This window comes from Meleagris gallopavo, chromosome 3 (assembly GCF_000146605.3).
Source record: "Meleagris gallopavo isolate NT-WF06-2002-E0010 breed Aviagen turkey brand Nicholas breeding stock chromosome 3, Turkey_5.1, whole genome shotgun sequence".
Lineage (NCBI taxonomy): Eukaryota > Metazoa > Chordata > Aves > Galliformes > Phasianidae > Meleagris > Meleagris gallopavo.
The window spans coordinates 42,122,075-42,144,776 of record NC_015013.2 but is presented as its reverse complement, the minus strand read 5'-3'; the positions used below and the strand labels follow the sequence as shown (position 1 = coordinate 42,144,776).

The 22,702-nt window shown below is 39.8% G+C and overlaps 1 protein-coding gene across 1 annotated transcript in view; it reads right to left on the bottom strand.

Moving 5' to 3' along the window:
• Positions 1 to 19,256, bottom strand: part of LOC100550739 (band 4.1-like protein 3) — a 31,947-nt gene extending 12,691 nt beyond the window's left edge. The window contains exons 1-2 of the mRNA XM_019613935.2: positions 19,035 to 19,256; positions 1,638 to 1,742 (exon numbers count right to left, since the gene is read on the bottom strand). Coding sequence (XP_019469480.1) covers positions 1,638 to 1,742; positions 19,035 to 19,088 — 159 coding nt within the window. The 5' untranslated portion in view covers positions 19,089 to 19,256. The remainder of the gene's footprint in view (positions 1 to 1,637; positions 1,743 to 19,034) is intronic.
• Positions 19,257 to 22,702: the final 3,446 nt, after the last annotated feature.

The following is a 22,702-nucleotide window of genomic DNA, read 5'->3' as shown; positions in this document are numbered from 1 at the left end:
CCTTATTGCAGCCCACCATGGCCAGAGCTGGCAGCTCATAGAGCCCCCTGCCCTGCCTCTGTGATACAGGGAGGTAAGGACCCCACAGCTCTGTCTCATCTTCTAATGGAATTGAATTAATATCTAATATGCCTTGCAGAACTCAGAACAAAAAGTTCACCTCCCCGAGGAAAGTTCTACTTTGTCCAAAGAAAGAAAAACAGATGTATCATAGAAAAAATATTACAGAAATATCAAACAGGCAGAACACAACAACCCTTACACCCAAGAAAAACAACCAGTTTGCAGCTGTCCAAATGCAGTTAGTGGTGCAAGACATGAGCCTGAGGAGTTCCAGCTATTTCTAAGCTTTCTGTAAAAGCACACTATGCACCAATAAATTAAATCTGCATCAAGATTTCTATTTTCAAATGTGACATGTGATGTGAGCACATATTTTCTGGCTGGAAGGTGTCTGGCAAAGGATGGAGGTGAGATTGCTAAGTACTTTGACACTAGAAATGTACTTGTTACTGATCTATAAATATGGGATCACTCCATTTTCAGCTGTTTAGCTCTCTAAAGTAACTGGTGATCTATACTTCTAAGCCACCTGTTTAAAATGAATGATTTTTTTTTTTTCTTTCTAGTACAGGAAAGCATTCCTCTCTGGAAATGTACTTAGACATTTGCTTAACTTTTACTACAATGCAAAACTAAGCATATGGTTAAGTATTACCTTGGACTAGCACAGATTGCTTAAGCGTCTGCTTAAGTGACTTTCCGAAACAGGAACAGAATCCTCATATTTAGAAATCAGTAAGAGAGGGGAAGAAAAAGAACCCACTCATTTCTTATGTATCATATACACCCAAAACAAAGGGAAGCCTAGAAAACAAAGCTGTTCTCACCTGACATAAAGAACTAAAGAGGCAGTAATAACTCCAGCCTAATCAGGGAAGACCTTTGAGACCATACAAAGCACAAAATAAATTCGCCTGGTGACCTTTGCTAAGAAGTTTTGTTACTGGATTCTTTAAAAGTATTTATCATAAAATGTCCAAAAAAAAAGAGCACCATGCACTTGAAGTATTCTTTGATACTCTCCCTTTCATCACAATGTGTCCACAATAATCCATATATTACCTGAGCCTTAGATCATCCAGAACTCTGTTAATACTGTTAATACACAGCTCATTTAATGCTAAACATGAGCTGTAGAAATACAGAATGGGATTTGCTATTGCTGTCAATTGCATATGCATTTAGGCAAATGAACATGCTATGTTAAGCTAGGTCAAGACTTCTTGGAAGAGAAAGTACTCCTGCCCATCTGTACCACAAAATAATATTATTAAATAAGCCACATATTAATATTATATACTTAGCAGTATATAGGAACACAGAACCGACTTTCATCGATGGCAGTAATGTAACAAATCATACTAGAAGGAGATTAGGGTATATGATTAAATTCTTTCATGCTCACACAGACAGAAGCCAAGGAAACCCAGTTATAAACGTAATAACTCAAGGTACACATATACAACTAGATGAGAAGACAAAACAGCTTCTGTACTGTTTGCAACTGTCTGGGGGTGCCTCAGGAGAGCTGTGATATCCACATGCCAAAGGAAAATCATCATTTTGTAAGATACCTTTTGGTTTTCTGTGTCTCTGTATGTTAGCCCAAAGTAGTCTTTTTCCAAAAGGTTCAGATGCTCACACACTTTGTCGAATAGCACTTGACCTCTGGAACGTTTCTGTGGGAAATGAAAAGGGAAAAAAATAATTATGTTTATTTTTCAAACATAATTTAAAATAGCATCTTTATTGTTTAATCCTCAAATCTGACCCAGAAATTATTTACTTCAACTCATTCATTTTTTTCAGATCTATTGATCTGGAGCTTCATAAGAATCAACTGAATGGGGCAAATTCACTTTTCATAAGAACTCAGGTCTTGCTGTGGAGTTAAAAGTAAGTCAGTACGTGCCATATTGCAAACATCTATTAAGAGATCTATTCTGTCTTTCACAAATCGCAACCTCAGATTTATTGTGAGGGTATATGTCAGTAAAACAGAGTGTACTCTGTTAGCAACAGTGGTAACAAACAATGGTAAAAATATTCCCTGCAATAGATTATCAGAGCTGAGATTTCAGCAATCCATTGGAGGAAAAGCCAAATGCGTAGCCATTTCTTGCTTTGGTAATATTGTGGATTAATTCCAAGATCCTTTTCTGTCTAACATACAGGGAAATACAAGCAAACCATTTACTGAAATCAATGTGAGAGCCTAATATCTCACATGGAATGAAAATGGATAAAAAAGCATTTTCTCAGCGTTACACTGACCTTTTTTATTGCTAGAATGTTATATGAAAAGATAACTCATTGTCTACAGCAAGAGCTTTTAGCAGGAGCATCATTGTCTCTTTTATCGGACAGTAAAAATTCAGGTCATCCTAGTTCTCAGTGTAATATATGACATTGAGAAAGAATTTTCAAAAAAAATCCCACAACCTCAGACAGAAATGTCCTATTCAAAAGTACCTATGCCAACTTTAATATGCGTTAGCTATGACATGGAATTCAAAATTATTTGGGCCATCAGACATTGTCTGCTTCCCTACATGCGCCTCAGCTAAAGGAAAAAATCTCCCCACTTCATTTCAAACATGCACACACACATACATAAATATTTTAGTTGATGTCAGCCAGGCAGTTTCTTTATCTGTAACATACACATGACTTTAAGCAGAATGGAAATACATTAATTACTTCAAAAGCCAGCAGAATGCTGAAACAGAAGACAGAATGCTTCTTCCAAATTTATCTTCATTAAAATAATGAGGGCAAATCCAGAGCACTGCAGACATTGTCTTCTGTCTGCATTACACAGTGGCCATTTGTGGTCAAGTGACGCCAAATATATTAATTACAGCCTGTCATTCCTCAAAGGTCACCCACTTGGAACTGCGTCCCCTTATCACCCCACCATGAGGCAGTGTCACCAGAGCCCCTCAGTGGGCACATGCATTTTCAGCACTGCACCAGCTCTCTGAGTTATATGAATGGAGCAGAGGAAAACGCAGCTCTGTCAGTAGAGCTGTACCCACACCAAGCTGCCTGTCCAGCAGCTTTGGCTGGGGTGTGCGAATATTCCACAATCCAAACTGATGGGGCCATGCCAACAAAGCTGGCCTCCAACCATTTTAGAAGTGATAACAAGCCAACAGAAAGTTAAACAAATAAAAACAAAAAGAGCTTTGCTAACACTCAGCAAAAACATTGGGAACAATGCTGGAGTAAGTTGCAGAGCATAACCTAAGTTTTGTTAAAATCAGTGTTTCTGTTGAGGCTCCAATGGTACATTAGAAAGCATTGAGGGAAACGTACTCTATGGTTTCATTGATAGGGAGACTGTAAGAGTGGCTGCTACAGTCTAACATGCATTCTTCAGATGACAGAAAAACCAGCCACAGAAGTAAGAGTACTAATCTAACTGAATTTACTGAGTCTTCCAGCAAACAGCTCTAGGCTTACTTGCGTCTTGTCACACACATCCAGCCCTGGATCAGGAAAAAAGATGCACCCCAGTTCCTTCATAATTTCAAACAATGTTAATTCTTCTCACCCCAGACTTGAAAGTAGTTAGCAGAGCTTGATGGTTTTATATTGCTGCTTCGTGGAGACAATTCCACTACTGATGCATACAGAGGAACAAAGCCAGAGCCCTCAAGCCAAATGGTCACATCTCTGCTGCAAATAAGCAATGCCATATTTTGCCAAGCATTTCCTACTTGGTGACAGACTAAGTCATTACACCGAATGGAGATAAATAAGCAGACTACCTGAACATATTACTACTTGCATCACTGCACCATCTACATTTGATTCATCACTCTTCAATATCCTAATTTAGGAGTCATACAAGGTCAACATGAGAGCTGTTTTACATGGCTGATCTGTGCAGCTACACAGATGTCAGCTTTGAGAAATAGGAGCTAGCAGCTGCAAGGTACAATGTTTTAACAGGGAACTGCACAAGACAGTATGCGGCTGTGTTAAAATAAAATAAAAATGCTCAGGATTTCTACACATTGTGGGCAAGTGGAACTAAATATAAGAAGCCTGGAATAACTCTCATGGCTTATCTTTTTGCCTGTGACAAAATCCATCCTCCCTTCCCTAGGACGATACCCAAGTTACACTGAGCCACTTTTCACAAAAACCTACTGCATCTGAATACAGGAAAATGTTGGTGCTGGAAGAGGGCTTCAGAAACACCACGTGTACCTGGCAGCCTTCCCTGGGCAGGACATTCTCTTCCCTGCGTGATGGCTGAGAGTTAACCTTACAAAGACAACTTTTCTTATTGTTCACAGAAAAGCCCATCAGTATTAAGACAGATGAGCTGCTGCCCAAGTGCCTCTTCCAAGTCAGAGCCATTGCTGGAGCAGGATTTAGGGGGCTCCTATCACTTAGGGATGCACACTGCCTGGAAATGGAGCCACCACTGCTGCCCTTGTAAAGCACAAAAACACAGTGAGGGGCAGCATCTGCACAAATCCAGAGGAAATTAAGATGTTTAGCTGGGAATGCATAATTAAAGGAAACGAGCAGACCTCCCACACTCCTGTTAATTACTTTTAGTTTACCAAGTACTCAAATTGGCATAGCAGATAAGGTGTGGGCATCATTGCTTCAGAAGGGAGAGAATGGGAGCAGGAGTAGAGAAAGGTTAAGTTACCCACCCTAACCTTCGCATTCCACAGTTTCCGTGTGACAAGACAAAGGCAATGAAAGGCTCCTGGTTACTGTGAATCACAGCTTAATATAAAAAATGTCAAGCCATTCTCAGCAGGCCAAAAGAATGTGCTTTGTGCCTTTGAATGTTTTTAGTGAATAAATAAATAAATCACAGTAAAAAAGCAACCAAACTCCATGCTATAAAATATTGGCCATGCAAATGAATAGTTCTTGTGAAAGGTCAATATGGAAAGAGTCTCCTACAGAAATATTCTCAGTTACATTTCATGCGTGAATGGGATGAAAGGAAATGTAGAGATGTGAAAAAAGAGATACTTTGTTCATGTTTTGGAAAAGCAAGATCATAGAAAGAATGCAAAACATATATTGAACAGTATAAATGAGTATAGAAGTCAGAGTGCAAAAACTAGATTTTTCACAGACTCTTTCCTCACAGACTCTTTCCTGCAACTGTAAAAAGCCCACAGCTCTCATCCAGAACTGAAATTAGAAAAAACAATCTTCTAGTCAAGCTCCCAGTGAGAAGAGCCAACAGCAGTAAACTTGGCAGGTCTTCACCCACCAGCAATTCCCACACCCAAGGAAGTGGAGAAACAGCATCCATCTTTCCTTGCCAGTTTCTCCTCTGCTTTTGGACCCAAGCCTCTTCTTCCTCAGGAGGCAGAAGTTTACAAAAGGCTCTCCAAGTACCTACTGGCTTTCCCCAGAAGCCCAGGCTCAATCCTCTCCACATCAGCTATTTGTGCAGCTGCTGCTCCACTCCCAGTAACCCTCCCACCTGGCTCTGCAGTCATCTGGGCTACCCAGCACCACTGACCCTATCTGACACCCCCCGCTTTCCTCCACTCCTACTCTCACTGGCTGTCTTCTGCCACTCTTCCACAGTAAGTCCCTGCTCAACATGCCCCCCATCCCCACACAATGCCCTAATCCACTCAGGGGATGCTCTCCCTTTCTGTACCTTTGCTGATGATAGCCTTTTTCTGAAGCAATGAAAAAGAGAGGAAAAAAAAATGATTAATGCCATTTTTAGGTTGGATTATCAGGAAAAGGTCTTCATCAGAGGGTGCTCAGGCCCTGGAAGAGGTTCACCAGGGGTGCAGTCACAGCCCCAAGCAGCCAGACTTCAAGGAGCGTATGGACAGTGCATTCAGACATATGGCCCAATACTTGAGTGGACCTGTGTGGAGCAAGCAGTTGGACCTAATGATCCCAATAGGTCCCTTTGAACTTGGGAGATTCTATGATTTTATTCAAATTAAGTATTTTAGGAAAAATTGCAAGGACTTGGTAGATGTAGCAATAGTGTATGTCCATTGCATTATCCATAAGTTCAGGGAACTTCTTCAGTCAACATCCCTCCATCTTACCCCTGTCCCATCTCATGATGTCAGATCAAGGTAAAATATTGCATATCATTTTGAATGGGGAGCTTGAAAACTCAGTTTTTCATTTTAGCTCTGCAAGGATAACAAGATTATTAGAAAGTCAATTATTCTCTCTCTGCTCCCTCCATCCCACACAACTGGGTGATGGCACTCCCCTGCACCTCCACAGTTGCTAAGGGGTTAATTGTTGTATACCTGATGAAAGCGCAGAGAGTTAGTCTACTCTCATGCTCTATTTTTATTCACTAGCAGATTACCCTCCTCTCACTGACAGGGAAATAGTATGAACAGCTGAAGAGTAGAAAACAACCCCCTCCGCTTCCTAGAAATTAAAGCTCTTGCAGCCCCCAAAGTGTCATATTTTCAGAGCAGCGCTATTTTTGCAGACAATGCTGCAGTCTCACGTGTATGCAAAATGCTGAGCAAAGGCTGAGGGAGGAAGCTGTCTGCAGCACGAAGGTATGCGTGTGCTGTTTGAAAGCAATTACAAGCAACTGCATTGAGAGTGAGTTTATAGGTAAGGGAAATCCAGGAACAGGGTCCCCCAGCCAATGAGCTATAATGGGATTTGTCTGTGCCACCTCATACCCAGCATCTGCACTGAGTAGTAGCTACAAGGTCATGCACCCCACTGAGTGGAAATTTTGCCTCCTTGCTCTTCAGCCAAAGAGCAGAGAGACAAACCACTATCACAGCTGTGGACTTGAGTTTCACATGGAAAGTGAACATTTCTTTCTGCACAAACATCACTGCTTTCCTCAGACAAGCTGTCACATTGCCAGTGAACAAGCAACACTAGCACTAGCCTGGCCTTAACTTCTGTACAATTACTGTAATAACTCCAGTGGGCACTGTCGCTGGAAGAAGAACAAACAGATTAGTATCATGAAATCCTGCTAGAAATAATTGAACTTTAAATGATGTTGAGGTTATTTGGTTCACATACCTAATTATCATTTGCACTTTCCAATGGATCTCAACAATACACTGTATAAATGTGTGGGCTGGCTCCAGTCTTGCATGGAGTAATGCATTTTGGCATGTGACTGTACTCACCTCTTCCTTTTCCCTCATTCCTTTTGGTGGCAAAGTATTAGCTAATTTTTCTAATCTACAACGCACGATGAAAAAGATTCTACATTCAGACCACTGATTTTATTTCAGGTTACTGTTTCAATTTAAATTGGATTTCTATTGACAGCTCAGTTTCTATGCTGCACAGATCATCATGATGGTGCAAACACAAAAAAACGCCCCAAAAGTTTGAGATCCATGTGGCACCATCTATCATACACAAGGGAGAACTTTCATATTCCCCATCTTTCAGCTTCTGCAATTATTCCTGCAACACAAACGAATGTAAATGATTAGTTGTTTCTCAGGAATACTTTGTACTTGCTGCAGCAAGCATTCTTCCCACAAATTCCCCCAGCTGAGATATGTACAGTAAAGCCTCAGAGTCACTGAATTCCAGCCGTCTGACAGCGTTCACAGTCTTTATTCACCAGCTGTGCATCGTCCATAAAAACTGAGCCAAACCTGGAAAGAGCATGATCTATGCAGTCTTCATTTGTGAGTAAAGGAGGCTAGTGCATGTAAGCTTCCTAGTTCACTTTTGTAATGAGAACCCTATCTCTGTAGAAGGGATCTAAACTTTGTAAATATGTCAGAATTTTATGTGCATGCCAATATTTGCATAATTTAATGCACATAATATCTGCACTCGAAAAACATATACAACCTTATGAGTATGAAAATGTTTGGTGTCATTCCAAATGTGGAGGAACAGTTTACCATGACCTCAAGAGTCACCATCTATGGAGAGTCAATCGCAATAATTCTGGTAAAGAACCTATTTTTATCTTTATGTGAAATAGCATCTACTCACTGTGACATTTCTCATATTCCATGGAGGAAGAGTTTGAACTGGCCAAGATATGAAGGCCTAATCATTGCATTTTAGGCCATAACATTTCCAGCAGAAAACACTTTGCCTTTTTTTTCTTTTTTTTTAAGCTAATCAGTACTGTAATACAGTATCTGTATTTTTCATTTGAAAACGGGGAAAAAAAATAAAAATAGCAGAGGGTTAATTTTTCCCAAGGAAGATAAATGTATAAAGCCATTCCAAAGAAGTTTGACTTCATTGCCCTTCCACTCATTTGTAATTTTGCATTCAGAGCATTTGTTCTTGTATTTCTTAATCTCCTCTGGTTTCTCTCCACTGGGAAAAGGCAATGAAGGAGAAAGGTGACAGAGGAGGAAAAAAACTTCAAATTTCTCTGGGGATCTATGATTTCTCAACTGTAGCCCTCAGCAGGAACATAAGTGGGTAACATTCAGGAAGAAAAACAGGATGGAGAATCTCTCCTGTAGTGTTAATTGGCAGAAAATCAGCAAGTTTTCCCCTGGTTTAATGAAGTGTATCCCACAGACAACATGTATATAAGTAGCAAGATGAGGTCGTTTAAAAACAAAACATAACTCAACCACTGGAGTTTAGCCCTCTTAGTCCCTTGCTATCTTTGCTGAAAATTCCAGAAAATCAACATTTTATTTCATCTGAAAGTAAAAAATGTTGAGAAAGATGTTCTATACATAACATAATATATTGTAAAGAAAGTCACTTCTGTTACAGAGCAAAACCTTCGCAGAAGTTATTTGTAGAAAGATGTACAATAAACTGACAAAGCAAGCAAATGGACAGAGCAAATAACGAACGTCCTCCTGCATCTCCTATATGGGCAGATGAATATAGACAAATGGAAATAAACTGAAAGAAAAAAAGAAATGAATGCATCTAAGAACTGAATTCTTACTTCAACTATTTTTATATTTCTTAGAGAAAAATCTGCTTTAGTATACACAGAATATTATAATTGAACATGCATGAGGATGTTTGTCTCTTGGAAGTACTTATTTGTGTAACACTCTCCACTCAGTTTGTAAGCAGTTTATGCTTCATAGTAAGGAGATACTGAACAGGAATTTCCCAATAGCCTTTTGGGTGGCAAAGAAAATATTATGTTTTAAGCAAAAAACATTTGCTTTTTGACTCCCAGAAGGAAATGCTGTTTAATCTTTCACATACTTAACTACAGCTACTAACTAAATTTCTTGGGTAAGCTGCATTTGGAAACATCCCAGGTCACACATCCAAACACAATATATGGAGAAAAAAAAAAAACAAAACAATTTAGTCAAATGTGCAAAGAATTAGAACTTGACAATTTCAGAAAGCTTTAGTTTAATAAGTTTAATTCCAATATGAATTCATTTCATACAGTGCTCTGCCTGAAAGCTGCATGCCAATTCAAGCTCTCCAAATGCTCTAGTTCTTTATTAACATTTTTATGCGTGGATCTGCTTGTACGTCCCTGTAGGCGACTAACATATTCAAGAAGTTTGAAATAAAAACCTGAAATACTATTCCACCTCTGCTTAAGAATGAATGCCACACAAGAGAAACTTCCGTTCACCTAAACTGTATTTCAACATATTGGGAAAAATGATTTTTTTTCTCCCCTTCATACTGATACTATAATTTACCCGTTTCTCCATATTTGTTGTGTACAGTACATTACTATTCCTGAAACCAGTCACTTTTAACGCCTACCACTAAGTATTTAATAGAAGTATTTAGGTAATTATGTCTATATTATAGCTACATACTTGCACCTAGCGTTGGTGACATTGTATAACATGGCATAGTTTTTATCAGGGCAATCTTCTTTAATACAGTTTGAGCTTGCAATCCTAAAAAGCCAGCACTAATACCAAAAAAAAAAAAAAGCAGAAAAAAAAAAAAGCAGGCGATTGCTAAATCCCAGTAAGAAGATTGGTGACCTAGTCCTGACGCTGGAATCGAACCAAATTAGGGTCTTTGCCTTCTGCATCAGCAGAGATCACTCTAACACTGTACCACATGAGCTCTAAGTGCACTGACAAATATGCTACGCAGAATACACGTTTATGAATAAAGCCTGCACTTTATAAATGGCAAGGCAAAGCAGCAAAAGGCAACACCTAAGAAATAATAAAGGCTTCAGAGCACTTCTTTGTATGTCGAAGGATAACAGCCACAGTTGTACATGCAAAACAGCCACAGAAATACGTGTCAAATGTGATGATTGTCAAATGCTTAGGCACTCCAAATGCATCAACAGAATTCACAAGGCAAAAATTGAGATCTAGTAACAGCTTACCAGCACTACTCTCCAGGAAAAAACAGTGGATATTTTTTCTCAAACAGAAATAAGTGTGACAAGAATTGAATTAGTCTCAGATGTTTGCTAAATCTTTTTATACAATAATAAACCATATTCCATGATTTTGTAGGTATTTCAAGAGTGAAAATACCACCACTGCTCATTGTACTGGAGGACAGAGATATTTTGGGTCTGGTATTTAACCAGACATCCAGCTGATCCATTTGTCTCCCAGCTGCACCACATCCTCCTGCAAGAAGGTCTGCAGTAACTCAGGAAGGTCTGCTGGGATTCACACAGTATATGAGGCTTCCCAGTGAGGGGCATCAATATAAATATTTCCCTTGTTCCCTTATTCTACCCGGTCTTAAGGGGGCTCAGCAAACATGTACCCCTCCTGAGTGACTTCAAAATGTGGACAAGCATATCATTAAGAGGAACCCTCCACTATTCTCACTGTATGCAGCTATTGGCAACTATCAGCAAAAATTAACCATAAACATTTGGTTTATTTTCAACTGAAAAAAGCTCTACTGTCAACATAGTCCGATTTACGGAGTAATCTTGCCATATGAATTTAAAAGCCACAGAGCTCTCCCTGACCTACATTGCCAGGATAGAGGGGAAAAAAGAAAAAATCACACAGAAACCATAGCACAGAAAGACACTCTTGGGATAGGAACAGGAGAGGCGGCATGAGGATCAGGCTTTTAAATCTGGGGTGCCTTAGAGAGCATCACATCATCAGTGCTTCAGCTGTCAAGAGAGATAACTTAGAATCATAAAAGAGCTTGGGTTGGAAGGGACCTCAAAGATAATCTAGTTCCAGCTTGCCCTATTCTCAGTGGTTGCAAGCGACACTCAAGGTTTATCCACTTTGGATCAAACCCATTTCTGCCAGACCAAAACTGACCAAAAGACACAAGAGACAAACCATCCTTTCCATCGCAGCTTTGATTTGCAGGCTACTAGTCCCATCTCTGGTATTTTCTTCTGTCAGCAGCAGGGATAATAACAAAGCATAAATCAGCCCAGAGAAAGCTGTGTGGGGCTCACCTGGAAAAAATTACCTGTACGAGGTGCTAGGATTTTACGAGGCACCTAATATTTAGGAGATGATAAAGTGAGCACTGATTCAGTTTTGTTCTGGAAATAGCAATGAAGCATTAACATGGGTACAGTAGGTATAAAATCAGATCAACTTGCAACAGAATTGGAGATTTATTTAGACAGCATGGTTGGGAGCTGCAGCAGTACGAGGCACCTAAGAAAGACAGAAAAGGGCAGTAAACACCACAAAGAGCAGTGAGGCTTGGCAGAAGTGAGATGGGGGCAGGTACAAGAAAATGATCACTCCACTGGAAGAATGGGAATAGATGGGGTAAATGGGGAATAGACAGAATGAAGAAACAGCAGGAGGTATTAACATCTGACAATCATTTTGAAGAAGGGAAAAGGGGCAAGAGGAACCTTCCACTTGTGATGTTTGACTCATATTCCATTAGTGTTTAAAAAACACTTGCAGTGTCTGGGTGCTGGCTGCATCCCTATAAGAAGCTGCAGGGTTGAGAGGATGAGCTTCACCCAAGGGCAATGCATCTGGAGAAGACAAACACAAAGGCCTCGATGCAGCCTCACCCCTGCTGCATTGAGGCCATCAGCAAGCACAGTGAGGAGGACAGGAACTCCTCTCCCTGCCTGCTGAGGAGAACAAAGAGCAGGAATGATGCTGAGGATGACAGGCGCACAGAGATCTCTCCTCTGGGGTAAAAGATCACCTCAAGTTAAGCAGCAACTGGCCTGCAGTATCTGGGTTTGAGCGTACATGACCAAACCCAACTGACTACATAAATGTAAGTCCACCAGATGGAAAACAAGCCCCTGACTGGCTCCTTTCCAACTGGTTCATCAAGGGGAAGGAAATGGAGGCAACATGTCACCCGTAGATTTTCAGTTAATCATATATTCTCTAAAAAATGCAATTTCAGGGCAATTATACATCAGTGTAGGTCAATCCCTTTTGATAGTTTACACCATTACAAAAAATGGCTCCAAATGATTAAAATGGAGACGTTTACCTCCTAAACACATCATTTAACTCCTCAAATCATTTTCAGAATCTATTAATGAAAGTCAAGAGATGAGAGAACTAGATGCAGGAAATGGATGTGGAGAGCAAATGTACTATATTTTTTTCTTAGAAGTTTCGGTGTTCTCACTGTAGCCGTGTCCTCTGCTCAGTTGAAAGGTAAAATTTAAAGCCCAACTTGCTGTTTACTTGATACAACATCTGAAAGAGTGACTTGCTTTTAATATTTTGCTTTCCTTCAGTCTCTATAACATACCTGCGTATTAACTGGAGGAAATACAAGAGATCCAGCTATCTAACCATCTAGGTGTGCTTTCCTATCAGGTTTTACAGACCTTGTCTCTCAGTATCATGCAACCCAGATGTTCCCAGCTGGGGGACTGGAGCTGAGCTTCTCTGGGCAAAGAGGAAATGCTCCAGTCCCAGAAGAGCCACACTAGCATCCTTCAACTTGTGGCACTTCAAAAATGCTTGGTTCAACATGAGATGTCTTAAAAAATAAAAATAATTTAAAAAGATTTCTTTAACTTCAATGAAAAACCTTAAAAAAATTTAAAATGCACTAAAAGCAAGTATAAACACTTTTCTGTTTGGCTCAGCCTCGTAGTTCATTATTACAAGCTGGACAACATGGATATCGATTTCCAGAACACTGTGCTTCCTGAATTGACAAGTACTTTTAAATTATAAAAAGCAGTACACAGCATTTTGAGAACATAAGCCAGAGGAGTTGTATATTAGCTCTATTCAGTTGGAACATATTCAGGCAATACCCAGACTCCTACTGACACGTGTCAGGTAACATAGATCTTAGCTGAATCCCCTGGCTAATCTGAGTCAGTCCTAATTAGTGGGTCTAGGGGCAGAAAACATTCTGTATAATGCCGACGATGCATCCCAGCCCAGTCACATTTAGTGAGACACGTCCTAGGTAAGGAAAAAAAACATAACACAAACCTAACCTAAAGCTCTTCATATTAAATTAACTGAAATATAAGTAGTGACTAGGTCAAAAGGAAAAGACTTATTAAAAAAAATTCCCTTTTGCAAGCAGTAATAAGTTTCACATGTAAGGCCGTTTGCAAGAGACTGTGTGGAATTCATTAAACAATTAAAACACGCAGGGGGTAACTGAAACTGTATCCTTCAGCAAGCAGAGTGCATCTTATTACAGCAATTTCCTTCCTGACTTTCACGTCTACCTCAAAATGGGTAAAAAGGCAACATTATTAAACTGTCCAGGACAAAGCTGAGCGTATGTCCGTGCTGAGACACCTCCTGGGGCAAAGGAACAGTGGGGCTACTCCTTCTGCCACCACAGCACAGAGACACAGAAGGAGTTATCCTCGAGACGTGGTATTACAAGTGAGATGTGGAATACCAGAAGAAACGCACGCAGTGTTGAAGTACAGAGTCTAACAAGGACAGGAAATTTTTTATACTTTTTAATTTCTGCCAATGGTAGCAGAGCTTATTCCCTATTCTTCCAACTTGTCCAACAACCATCCTTAATGATTAACTTTTTTAAGGAAGCATCCACATACACTGACTTTTTCAGGAAAAATTCATGTGAAACAACATTCCATGCTACATGAGAAGCCATTCACTTCATGCACATTTTGCCTCCAACAAGGAATTTTAGCACACACTGTGCAAGACAGAGAGCGACCAGTTCATCCCAGTTTGCCTCTCTTCAGGTTATAAACCCTGGTTTCCAATGTATGGAAATAGAACACCTCACCTTTCCGATTCATGTATGGTACCCTAAAGTCCCCTAAAGATGTGGGGAAAAAAAACCTACTGCTATGAATGTAGGGTATCCTCGGTTGTTCTTCAGAGAAGTGTAGAAATGGCTACTGCTGTGGGCAGAATTGGGTAGTGGACTACAAAAACTGGATAGAAAAAAACCACAACAGTGTATTTGCAACAATCTCCCCCTACCTCAGCTGACTCCCATTGACCAAGAACAGTGGGTATAGTAACGCTCCTTGAGACCTCAGATTTCAACATTTTCCACTGCATCCAAATTATACAGGAACTCAACCTGTTTGGCACAGTGCTACAGCAATGTTACAGCAAAGTTGCTATGGAAACATTTTTTTCATTTACTATTTTCCTGTTTGATCATAAAATCCAAGTGGAAGAAGAATGAAGGAAGAATATAAATTACCAATGAGTTCAGACAGTTGTGCCCTTGAAAATGAAATCTAACCATTTTGCCTTTCATTTGGTTAAGGTTCTTATTGCTTTCTGATCTCACACAGTGATTAATAACATCTATATGTTTAGAGTAGAAATCATGAAGGCAAATTCCAACCTGTTTTAAAAAGACACTTCAAGTTAGGCAACATCTAAGGGAGAGGATGACAGCTTGTTCCAATTCAGTCTTTTAATTAAAATGTAGCAGTCTAGACAACAGAAAAATAAGATGAGGCAGAGAAGGAAGATGAGAAAATAAATCCTAGAAATAGTGTAAATGTAGTAGAGCACTCGAAAACCCCTACTTAAGGTGGGAGAAATTCAGACAAATTATTTCTGCTTATTTCCACATATCTTCAGAAAAACCTCAACTAATGCCTTTGTTAAGGTTATCTGAATTCAGTTTGCAGTCTTCCCTGGAGATGTTTAAAGAAAGGGCAGTTCTTAGGAACGTGGTTTAGCGGGCAATATTAGTGGTTTGTTGACAGTAGGACTAGATGATCTCATAGGTCTTTTCCAACCTTAATTATTCTATCATTCTATGATCTTACATTTTTGGTTTGAAGAAGTAAAGATAAATGTAGTATGTAGACCTAGCTTGCTTAACAAAGAAGTCCTTAGCATTCTCTTTGCCTGATCAGCTTTTGCACCAGCTATGGACCTGGCCACTTTTGACAAAATATTTCTGGTCCTGGTGCCAGGTGGGAGAGCACCATGAACAGTGCAAGGAGAACAGCTTTCAGAAGAGGTGGACATCTCAGTGGAAAACAGCCAGCACCGTCCAACCAGGCTATGCCAGCTCCTCTGAGTACCCATTAGAAATCTCCAGCTGCTTTAGGGCATGAGGGAACCATATTAGGCTGCTGCTCTACTTTCACACTGTTAGTGAGAACTTCAGTGTACAACAAACATATCTGCTCCAAAAGCACGCAGCTGTTCCCAGACACATAAAATGCCATTAGGTATCCACTGCACCTTGAAAGGGAACCACCGCTCTTAAATAAGTTGGCTGATCCTATCCATAGGCTCCCAGTTGAGAAGTGTGGTGACAGTACAGATGGTAATGCTTCTGTTTTATGTTTTTTGGAAAAGGATAAATTAACAGGTTGGGTTAGCTATTTAACCTGATTTTGGCTTGTAATGACTTACTGCATGAAAGACTTTCTGGGTCAGGATAGATACAACACACTGGCAGTAATATTGTAGGGCCACAGGAGAGATCTTTTATCTGGCATTTACTTCAGATCCTTTCACTGAAAGAATAACACATTAGATGAACTGCTGTTAACCTCCTCTTTGAAGTTACCTCCACTACCCCTTGCTCTGCAGATATATCTCATACAACATAAAAAACCCTGGTGTCACATATGCAATGTTCTGGGCATGAGAGACTGAAAGAAACAGTGGAAGCTGTTGAAGACTCTCAGCACTGAATACGGAATAGGAAAGAGGGAGCTGTGAAACAACAGACTGCAAAGGGATAATGAATTAACCAAACCCATGTCAGAAGCGTCTAAATCTCTGAGTATGTGCTATTTCAGCTGTCAGGTCATTAACTGGATGAACACATAATTGATAAGCTGTAGGTTGTATTCTACTTGAGAGCAATAAGCTCCTTTAAGTGATATGAATATTTAATGTATATAAAAGCATTTGTCATTTGCAACCACTCCATAGAGTAACTGATGGATTCTATAATGATCCCCAACTCCCTGACTAGGGAATACACTTCTGGAGAGATATCTGGCTCACTTCCAAAACAAAATTCACTGACAGAGCTGGACATTACTAAATTTCCAGTCCTTCTAAATTACACTGCTTTTTAGATTTCAGTAGGCAGAAGCAGGACATGTAGAGTTGCAAAATGGAAGCTGACAAGAAGGGATGAGCTTTCTAACTTGCCTCTACCAACTGTCAAATCCCTAACGCTGTCCACACTGAAAGATGCACTTATGCGCGTAAAACACAAGGCATGGAAACAATAAATGTTTGGTTGGCATGTTTCTGCTTTCCCTTCTTTTAAGGAATTCACTTTGGGGAATTTACTGATTTCCGTGATTTGCTAGATCTTTGAATATACCAACATTACATTTTCCTGCTCACTTAAGGAGTACTTCAAAAATATGATACCATTTTTTCTGAAATGTGACATTGTTTCTCACATTGCAGCACCAGATTTTTGTTGAAAAAGAAACAGAACTTTAGAAATACCCAAGATGAGAACTTCACCTTCATTTTCCTAAATGATTTTCTGAAATGTGTTCAGAAACAGATGCTCAGCCTCCCCAGCCTACTAAAACCCTTTGTATGTACTTTTTCTCCCCAGTGGATAAAGCAAGTGAATGGCACATCCTATCTCTTGGCTGGGCAAGGACTCCTTTCACTGTAGCTGAACTTTACAGACATGTAAAGTAGCATTTCCTAGGGATCTATCCATGGGCCAAAGAGTGGGCTGTGCTATAGAGCTACCTGCAGTTGCATCCTCAATAAACACAAGAAGCTGACAATATCACCTAGGAAGGACACAAAGTTTGGGTCATTCATTTAAGGTGTCTAAACACATCAGTGCACCTGCACTTGTTTACTGAAAAATTTTTGACTTTTCACTGCTAAATTCTGTTTTGACACACCCTATGGTCTGCTCATCACAATATAACAGCTTTGTCATTTGAAGACTCATCCTTTTGGGAGCTCTGTTCTCATCAGTATTGCATTCTGCCTACAATACCTAGCCATCTTAGAGGCAGACACTTTACTGATGAAAATGAACACAACCGTAAGATATTTCAGCAGTCTACATAGAAAAAAAATGCATACAGTATACATAAAGGATATTATTTGTAACTTGCATAGCAGACTAATCTGACAAGCAATAAAACACGATGACTTTTATATGCTAGCATTTTGATACTACCTCCAACAGAAGCAAAGTTTAGAGAATTGAAACTTACTAAAATGAAGTATTATTCATAGCATTTATTTTTGCAGAATTGAGAGTCTAATATAATAAATCTCCCTTTCTGCTCCATCTTACACTCTCATGAAACTCAGCCTTGCAGACAAGATTTCCATAGAACTCCTGTTTTGAAAAATTTGCTTAACTGTATTCCAGAAAGTGACTCAGATTTTCTACCCAAATGGCAAAAGCTGAAAAAAGTCTCACTCTTTCTATGAAAGCCAGTAGAATCATTCTTTCACTTTAACGCCTTGCACGTTTTTTTTTTTTAAACTAGACAAAACTAGGAGTAGAGATCAAGTAACTGCAATTAAATAGTCACAATTATGTGACCAGGAAGGTATTGTTAGTTTGATGGAAACAGTACAGGATTTGGCCAGTGCAACTAGAAGACAGTTGAAAGTATGACTGTTAAGATGCTATAAGAGCAATAGGATCACAGCTCTTGCTTAGAGCTAACTCTGCAGTTACCCAAAGTAGAGCTGGCGATGCTGAGGCCTCTAACATGCATCTTTCCTCTGCCAGGAGGATGCTGCTCTAGCTGGAGCTCAGCTTCGTGCGTGACCTCTTAAACAAGAGCAGGATCAAGACAGGCAGGTTCACTGCCCAAATGTGGTGACACTGCTGTAACAGCTGAATGGAGAAGTAAATCAATCCAAATGTGCTAAATCTGCTGATGCCTATGCTTTTTCATAGTCATCTGGTGCTCAAAGAAAGACATCCTCACAGCATGGGTCTGTCAGAAACCACAGACTGACTAGTTCCTAAGTGATTGTAGCAAAGGCTGCTCTCTTCTCAAAAGGAGACTCCTGGCAGAGTCCCCAAAGGAAGGAAAGTTTCTTCATAGAAATCCAATGGTAGCTTTCCACCGGTGATGTTTACACACAGTTCTGACTCTCAGACAGTGGGGGAGCACATAAAATTCCACAGTCTAATTGACATTTTCCTTGTGCCTCCATGGCATCTCTTTTGCCCCCACTCATCTCACGATTGTCAAAACTACTGTTCAGACTGACTATACACAATTCTCAACTCAGCAGTATACGAGGGAAAAAGGACATCCTGCAAGACCCAAATCCTTCTTTTTCTTTATGGGCTTTGCTGTCCATAATTCATTTTCTCCATTTTGTAGTGGCACATGCTAACATAATATTAATCCATAGTCCCGGGCTGCTCCAAGGACTGTTAGCTATTCCCCACTGAAGATAAAATCTCTGCATCATATTCTATCTCCAGGAAAAATAATGGAAACATCTACGTGCATGGCATTAGTGAAATATCTGGCCATCTATATTTTTGCTTAAATTGGGAACTCAGTTTTAGACTTTTTTTTTTTAAAAGCAATTTTTTTTAATTTTTTTTTTTTTAGTGCCTGCAAGTCTGATTTCAAATATTTTCCTCTATATAGAATGAAAAAAAAACAGAGAAAAGCAATTTACCTCTACTTCACATGCATATTCAGATCCATCCAGGAGTGTCACTTTGCACTGCATATTTTTAGGTTTCTTGACAATCTTTAGAGGAGACTTGGAAAGTTTGCTTGATGATGATTTTTGAGAGAGCTTGTCGTCCTCTAACTGTTGATATTCAAGCTGTTTTGCACTTGCAGCTGCAAACTCCTGTTCTTTGTCTGTGGGCTAGAAAAAGACAGAAGGATAACTGAGACAAACCAATTGTGCAGTGCAATGCATTACACACTCTGCTTCTGGCAGATGAAGCTTTAGAATGGTGACTGGATAAGAGGGTCCATGATGCACAGAAGCCTTTTTGCTATTGAAAAGACTCCCTGTATTACTTCCAAACCTTTCTCCTCCAAAAGGTACAGAAAAATCAGGGAGGAGGGACACGCATGAAAATAATTTAGGTTTCTACTTTTATACTTCGAAAATCCCTCTGAGATTCCTTGGACCTTTTGTTTTTTTTGGTCTACTGAAAATGCTGAACAATGAGTAAACATTGTAACAAACCAATATTCCCACAGATTATCACTTTAAAGTGCTGTATCTACTAAATCACACAGCGTTTTCATGATGTCATATGGAATAGGAAAAGACCATCAGATTTGCACTAGTTTTGCTGTCTCTGAGAAAAGGTGCCCTGAATGAGAGGTCTGACCAGTCAATGACAATGAGAACTTGCAGGAGGGTTCTGATGTGCCTTGGAGAGAGAAGGGCTCCCCAAACACCTGAGCGAAGGGTTAAGCAAACAGGATGGAAATAAGAGGCCAAACATCTTTTATGTGCAGCTGGCTGGCTAATGGATGATAACTACAAGATGAGAGGCTGAGTTGTGCTCTCTGCAGATGCTCAGCAAGTCCTTTAAGCTGGCAAGAAGTAGAACATTTGAAAGACAAATATTCTGCAGGGGAAAGGGTAGAGAAGAAACAATTACAGTTCCTTTTGCTTGGGCTTATCTGTTGGTCAGACCATTTGAAGAGTCACCACGATGCAGCACAGCTCGTGGTCCTTTTCACTGCAACAGATGAAAGCCAGAACAGCTCTACTGCATTTCACCCTTCCTAGCAACAGCACTATGCCGCAGTCATTACCTTTCAAATCAGTTATGCCTCTGATAGCCTCCAAGCAAAATCACAACAGGAGTGCACTAATACCTAAGCTAGAGCTTTAAAAACATACATTTAAAAAATGTTTCAGTTATCTCACTACAATAGAAAAAAAATAACAGGTCTGGCTCTGAATGATTCCTGTGTAAGAAGAAACAAGCATCACTGGAAAAAATATAAATTAATCCTTCATCTGTTTCCATTCACTGCATGTAATAAGCCTTCACGAGAGAAGAGCAAATCCACCGAAAGGCTTTAATCTGCTTTGAGACCAAAACAACCTTGCATCATATAACCAGCAACAACAGCATGTCACTAAACCACAGAGAACTTTTCCCAGGAGATTTCATCCAAACAAGCTGTAAGCTTTTCCTTTTTATTTAGGTGAATAGGGAAAAAAGTATTTGGAATCAGTGAGGTCCTTGCATGCCTTGAAGGCTGGCAGTAGATGAAGGCACAACATACATCACAAGATTAGCTGTTTTCTGGGGTTAAAATGCTCACCATGGCTATGAGAATGAAGGAGAGTGCCTCCACCTTCCAAACAAGATTTGAGGCCAAGCCATTGCTCTACAACCACAGAGGCCAGCTGGCAAGCAGTTGGGCCTAAGCACCATGAGGAAAACAAGGCTCAAGATGTCTCCTCTTAGGGACCTAGCACTGATGGGAAGAGGCATTCTGATGACTTCTGCGTGTTTTCTTAAGGAAATTTACCACAGAAGATGCATTTGCATATCTACAGGTGCAAAAGTCATCCCAGGGCTGGAAGAACTATGCCATCATTGCAGGTGGCTCATTAGATTTCTCATGTGAGAGTAAACTTCTTCCTAGCACAAAAAAAAACCCTTAAATTAAAAACAACAACAACAACAAACAAAACAACAGATCCATGGAATTAATCTTTTTAAAGAAGATAGGAAAACTGCTTGAAAGATAAATCCATAACAGCAAAGGCACCCAGCAGCCTTTTACATTTTAGAAGCCTCTTCAGTCTGCAAACAACTTCTTTGAACCACCCACTATGGATTGTTGATTATTTTCTTTCATGAAGATACTTTGTAGCTAAAGAGCAAAGCCGGCATTTGCTTATTTATAAATATATTTTTAAAAAACAAACTAGTATTGACATTATTTTGTTTGCTAGACTCCTACTGACATTAAGATCAGGAGAATCTGTCTAGGTTAAAATCATACAATGGATTTTTCCTCATTTGTCTGGAGAACAAAATATGCCAAGAACTATTAGAGAAGATCTCATGAACTACGCTGACGTGTTCAGGCACTGAGGTACCTTCAGAGTGAATTAAGCCTCTTCTTCCTAAAGAAAACTGACATTGTGTTATTTAGGAAAAAAAAGTGGCTAGTGAAAATCTCATGTACTCAGTGGATTATTCTGAACTCTGCAAGCATAACTATATTCTTCCGGAATCCTGTTCACCCCTGCAACAGACATTTCTACAGCATTTTCAGTGTTACAGACTAAATTATAGTGAAGCACAAATTGCTTCAGGGTTTGTATTCTTTGAGCACAAGCTTTTCATCTTTATTTACATTGATATATCTTACTATGAAACAGTATATTCATTCCCTTTTGAAGCTGGAATTCTCCCTCACGTCAAGCCCTTGGAGTTACAGGATTTAACAAGTAATGATTTTGGATGCTTCACAATTTGGGTACAAAATGAAAGGTTGAGGGAACTGGGCTTGTTTAGCTTGGAGAACAGAAGGTTCCAGGGAGACTTCATTGTGGCCTTCCAGTACTTGAAGGGACGGTGTAAGCAGAAGGGAATATGACTGTTTATGAAGGTAGACAGTAATAGGACAAGGGGGAATGGTTTTAAACCAAGACACGGAGGTTAGGTTAGATATTAGGAAGAAGTTTGTCACACAGAGGGCAGTGACACATTGGAACACGTTGCCCAAGGAGGTTGTGGATGCCCCATCCCTGGAGGCATTCAAGGCCAGGCTGGATGTGGCTCTGGGCAGCCTGGTCTGGTGGTTGGCGACCCTGCATGTAGCAAGGGGGTTGAAACTAGATGATCATTGTGGTCCTTTCCAACCCAGGCCATTCTATGTGTCTAGGATTACCAAACTTGCACAGTGCATGAATCACGTCTATGATAGTTTCTAGAAACATCAGCATCCAATGCGTGATACAGTCTTGCTCTTCAAGTAGACAGAAAGGGAGGAAGACAGTAAGATTACATTATCATATTTCATGAAATAATTAATTTCTGCAGTAACTGCTAATCCCACTGTGAAGAAGCCTTTTTGTTTTTATTAAAATGTTTTTTCTCATACGTATGGTATGAAAACAAGAAGTCACAGTTATGGATCAGTAACTTCAATCTTTCTTCCTAACATTCTCTTATACAAGTGATAATAAAAACCACAAGCTTACTCTGTACTGATCCCATCATGGAGGAACAAATGACAGCAAGACAGAAAATGATATCAATTAATCCCACAATTTCTCACTTTTTAATGAACCCACTGCCAATAGTTCTGTTGGTCAGGTCTGCTTTTAAGTGGTCTGGAAGTAAA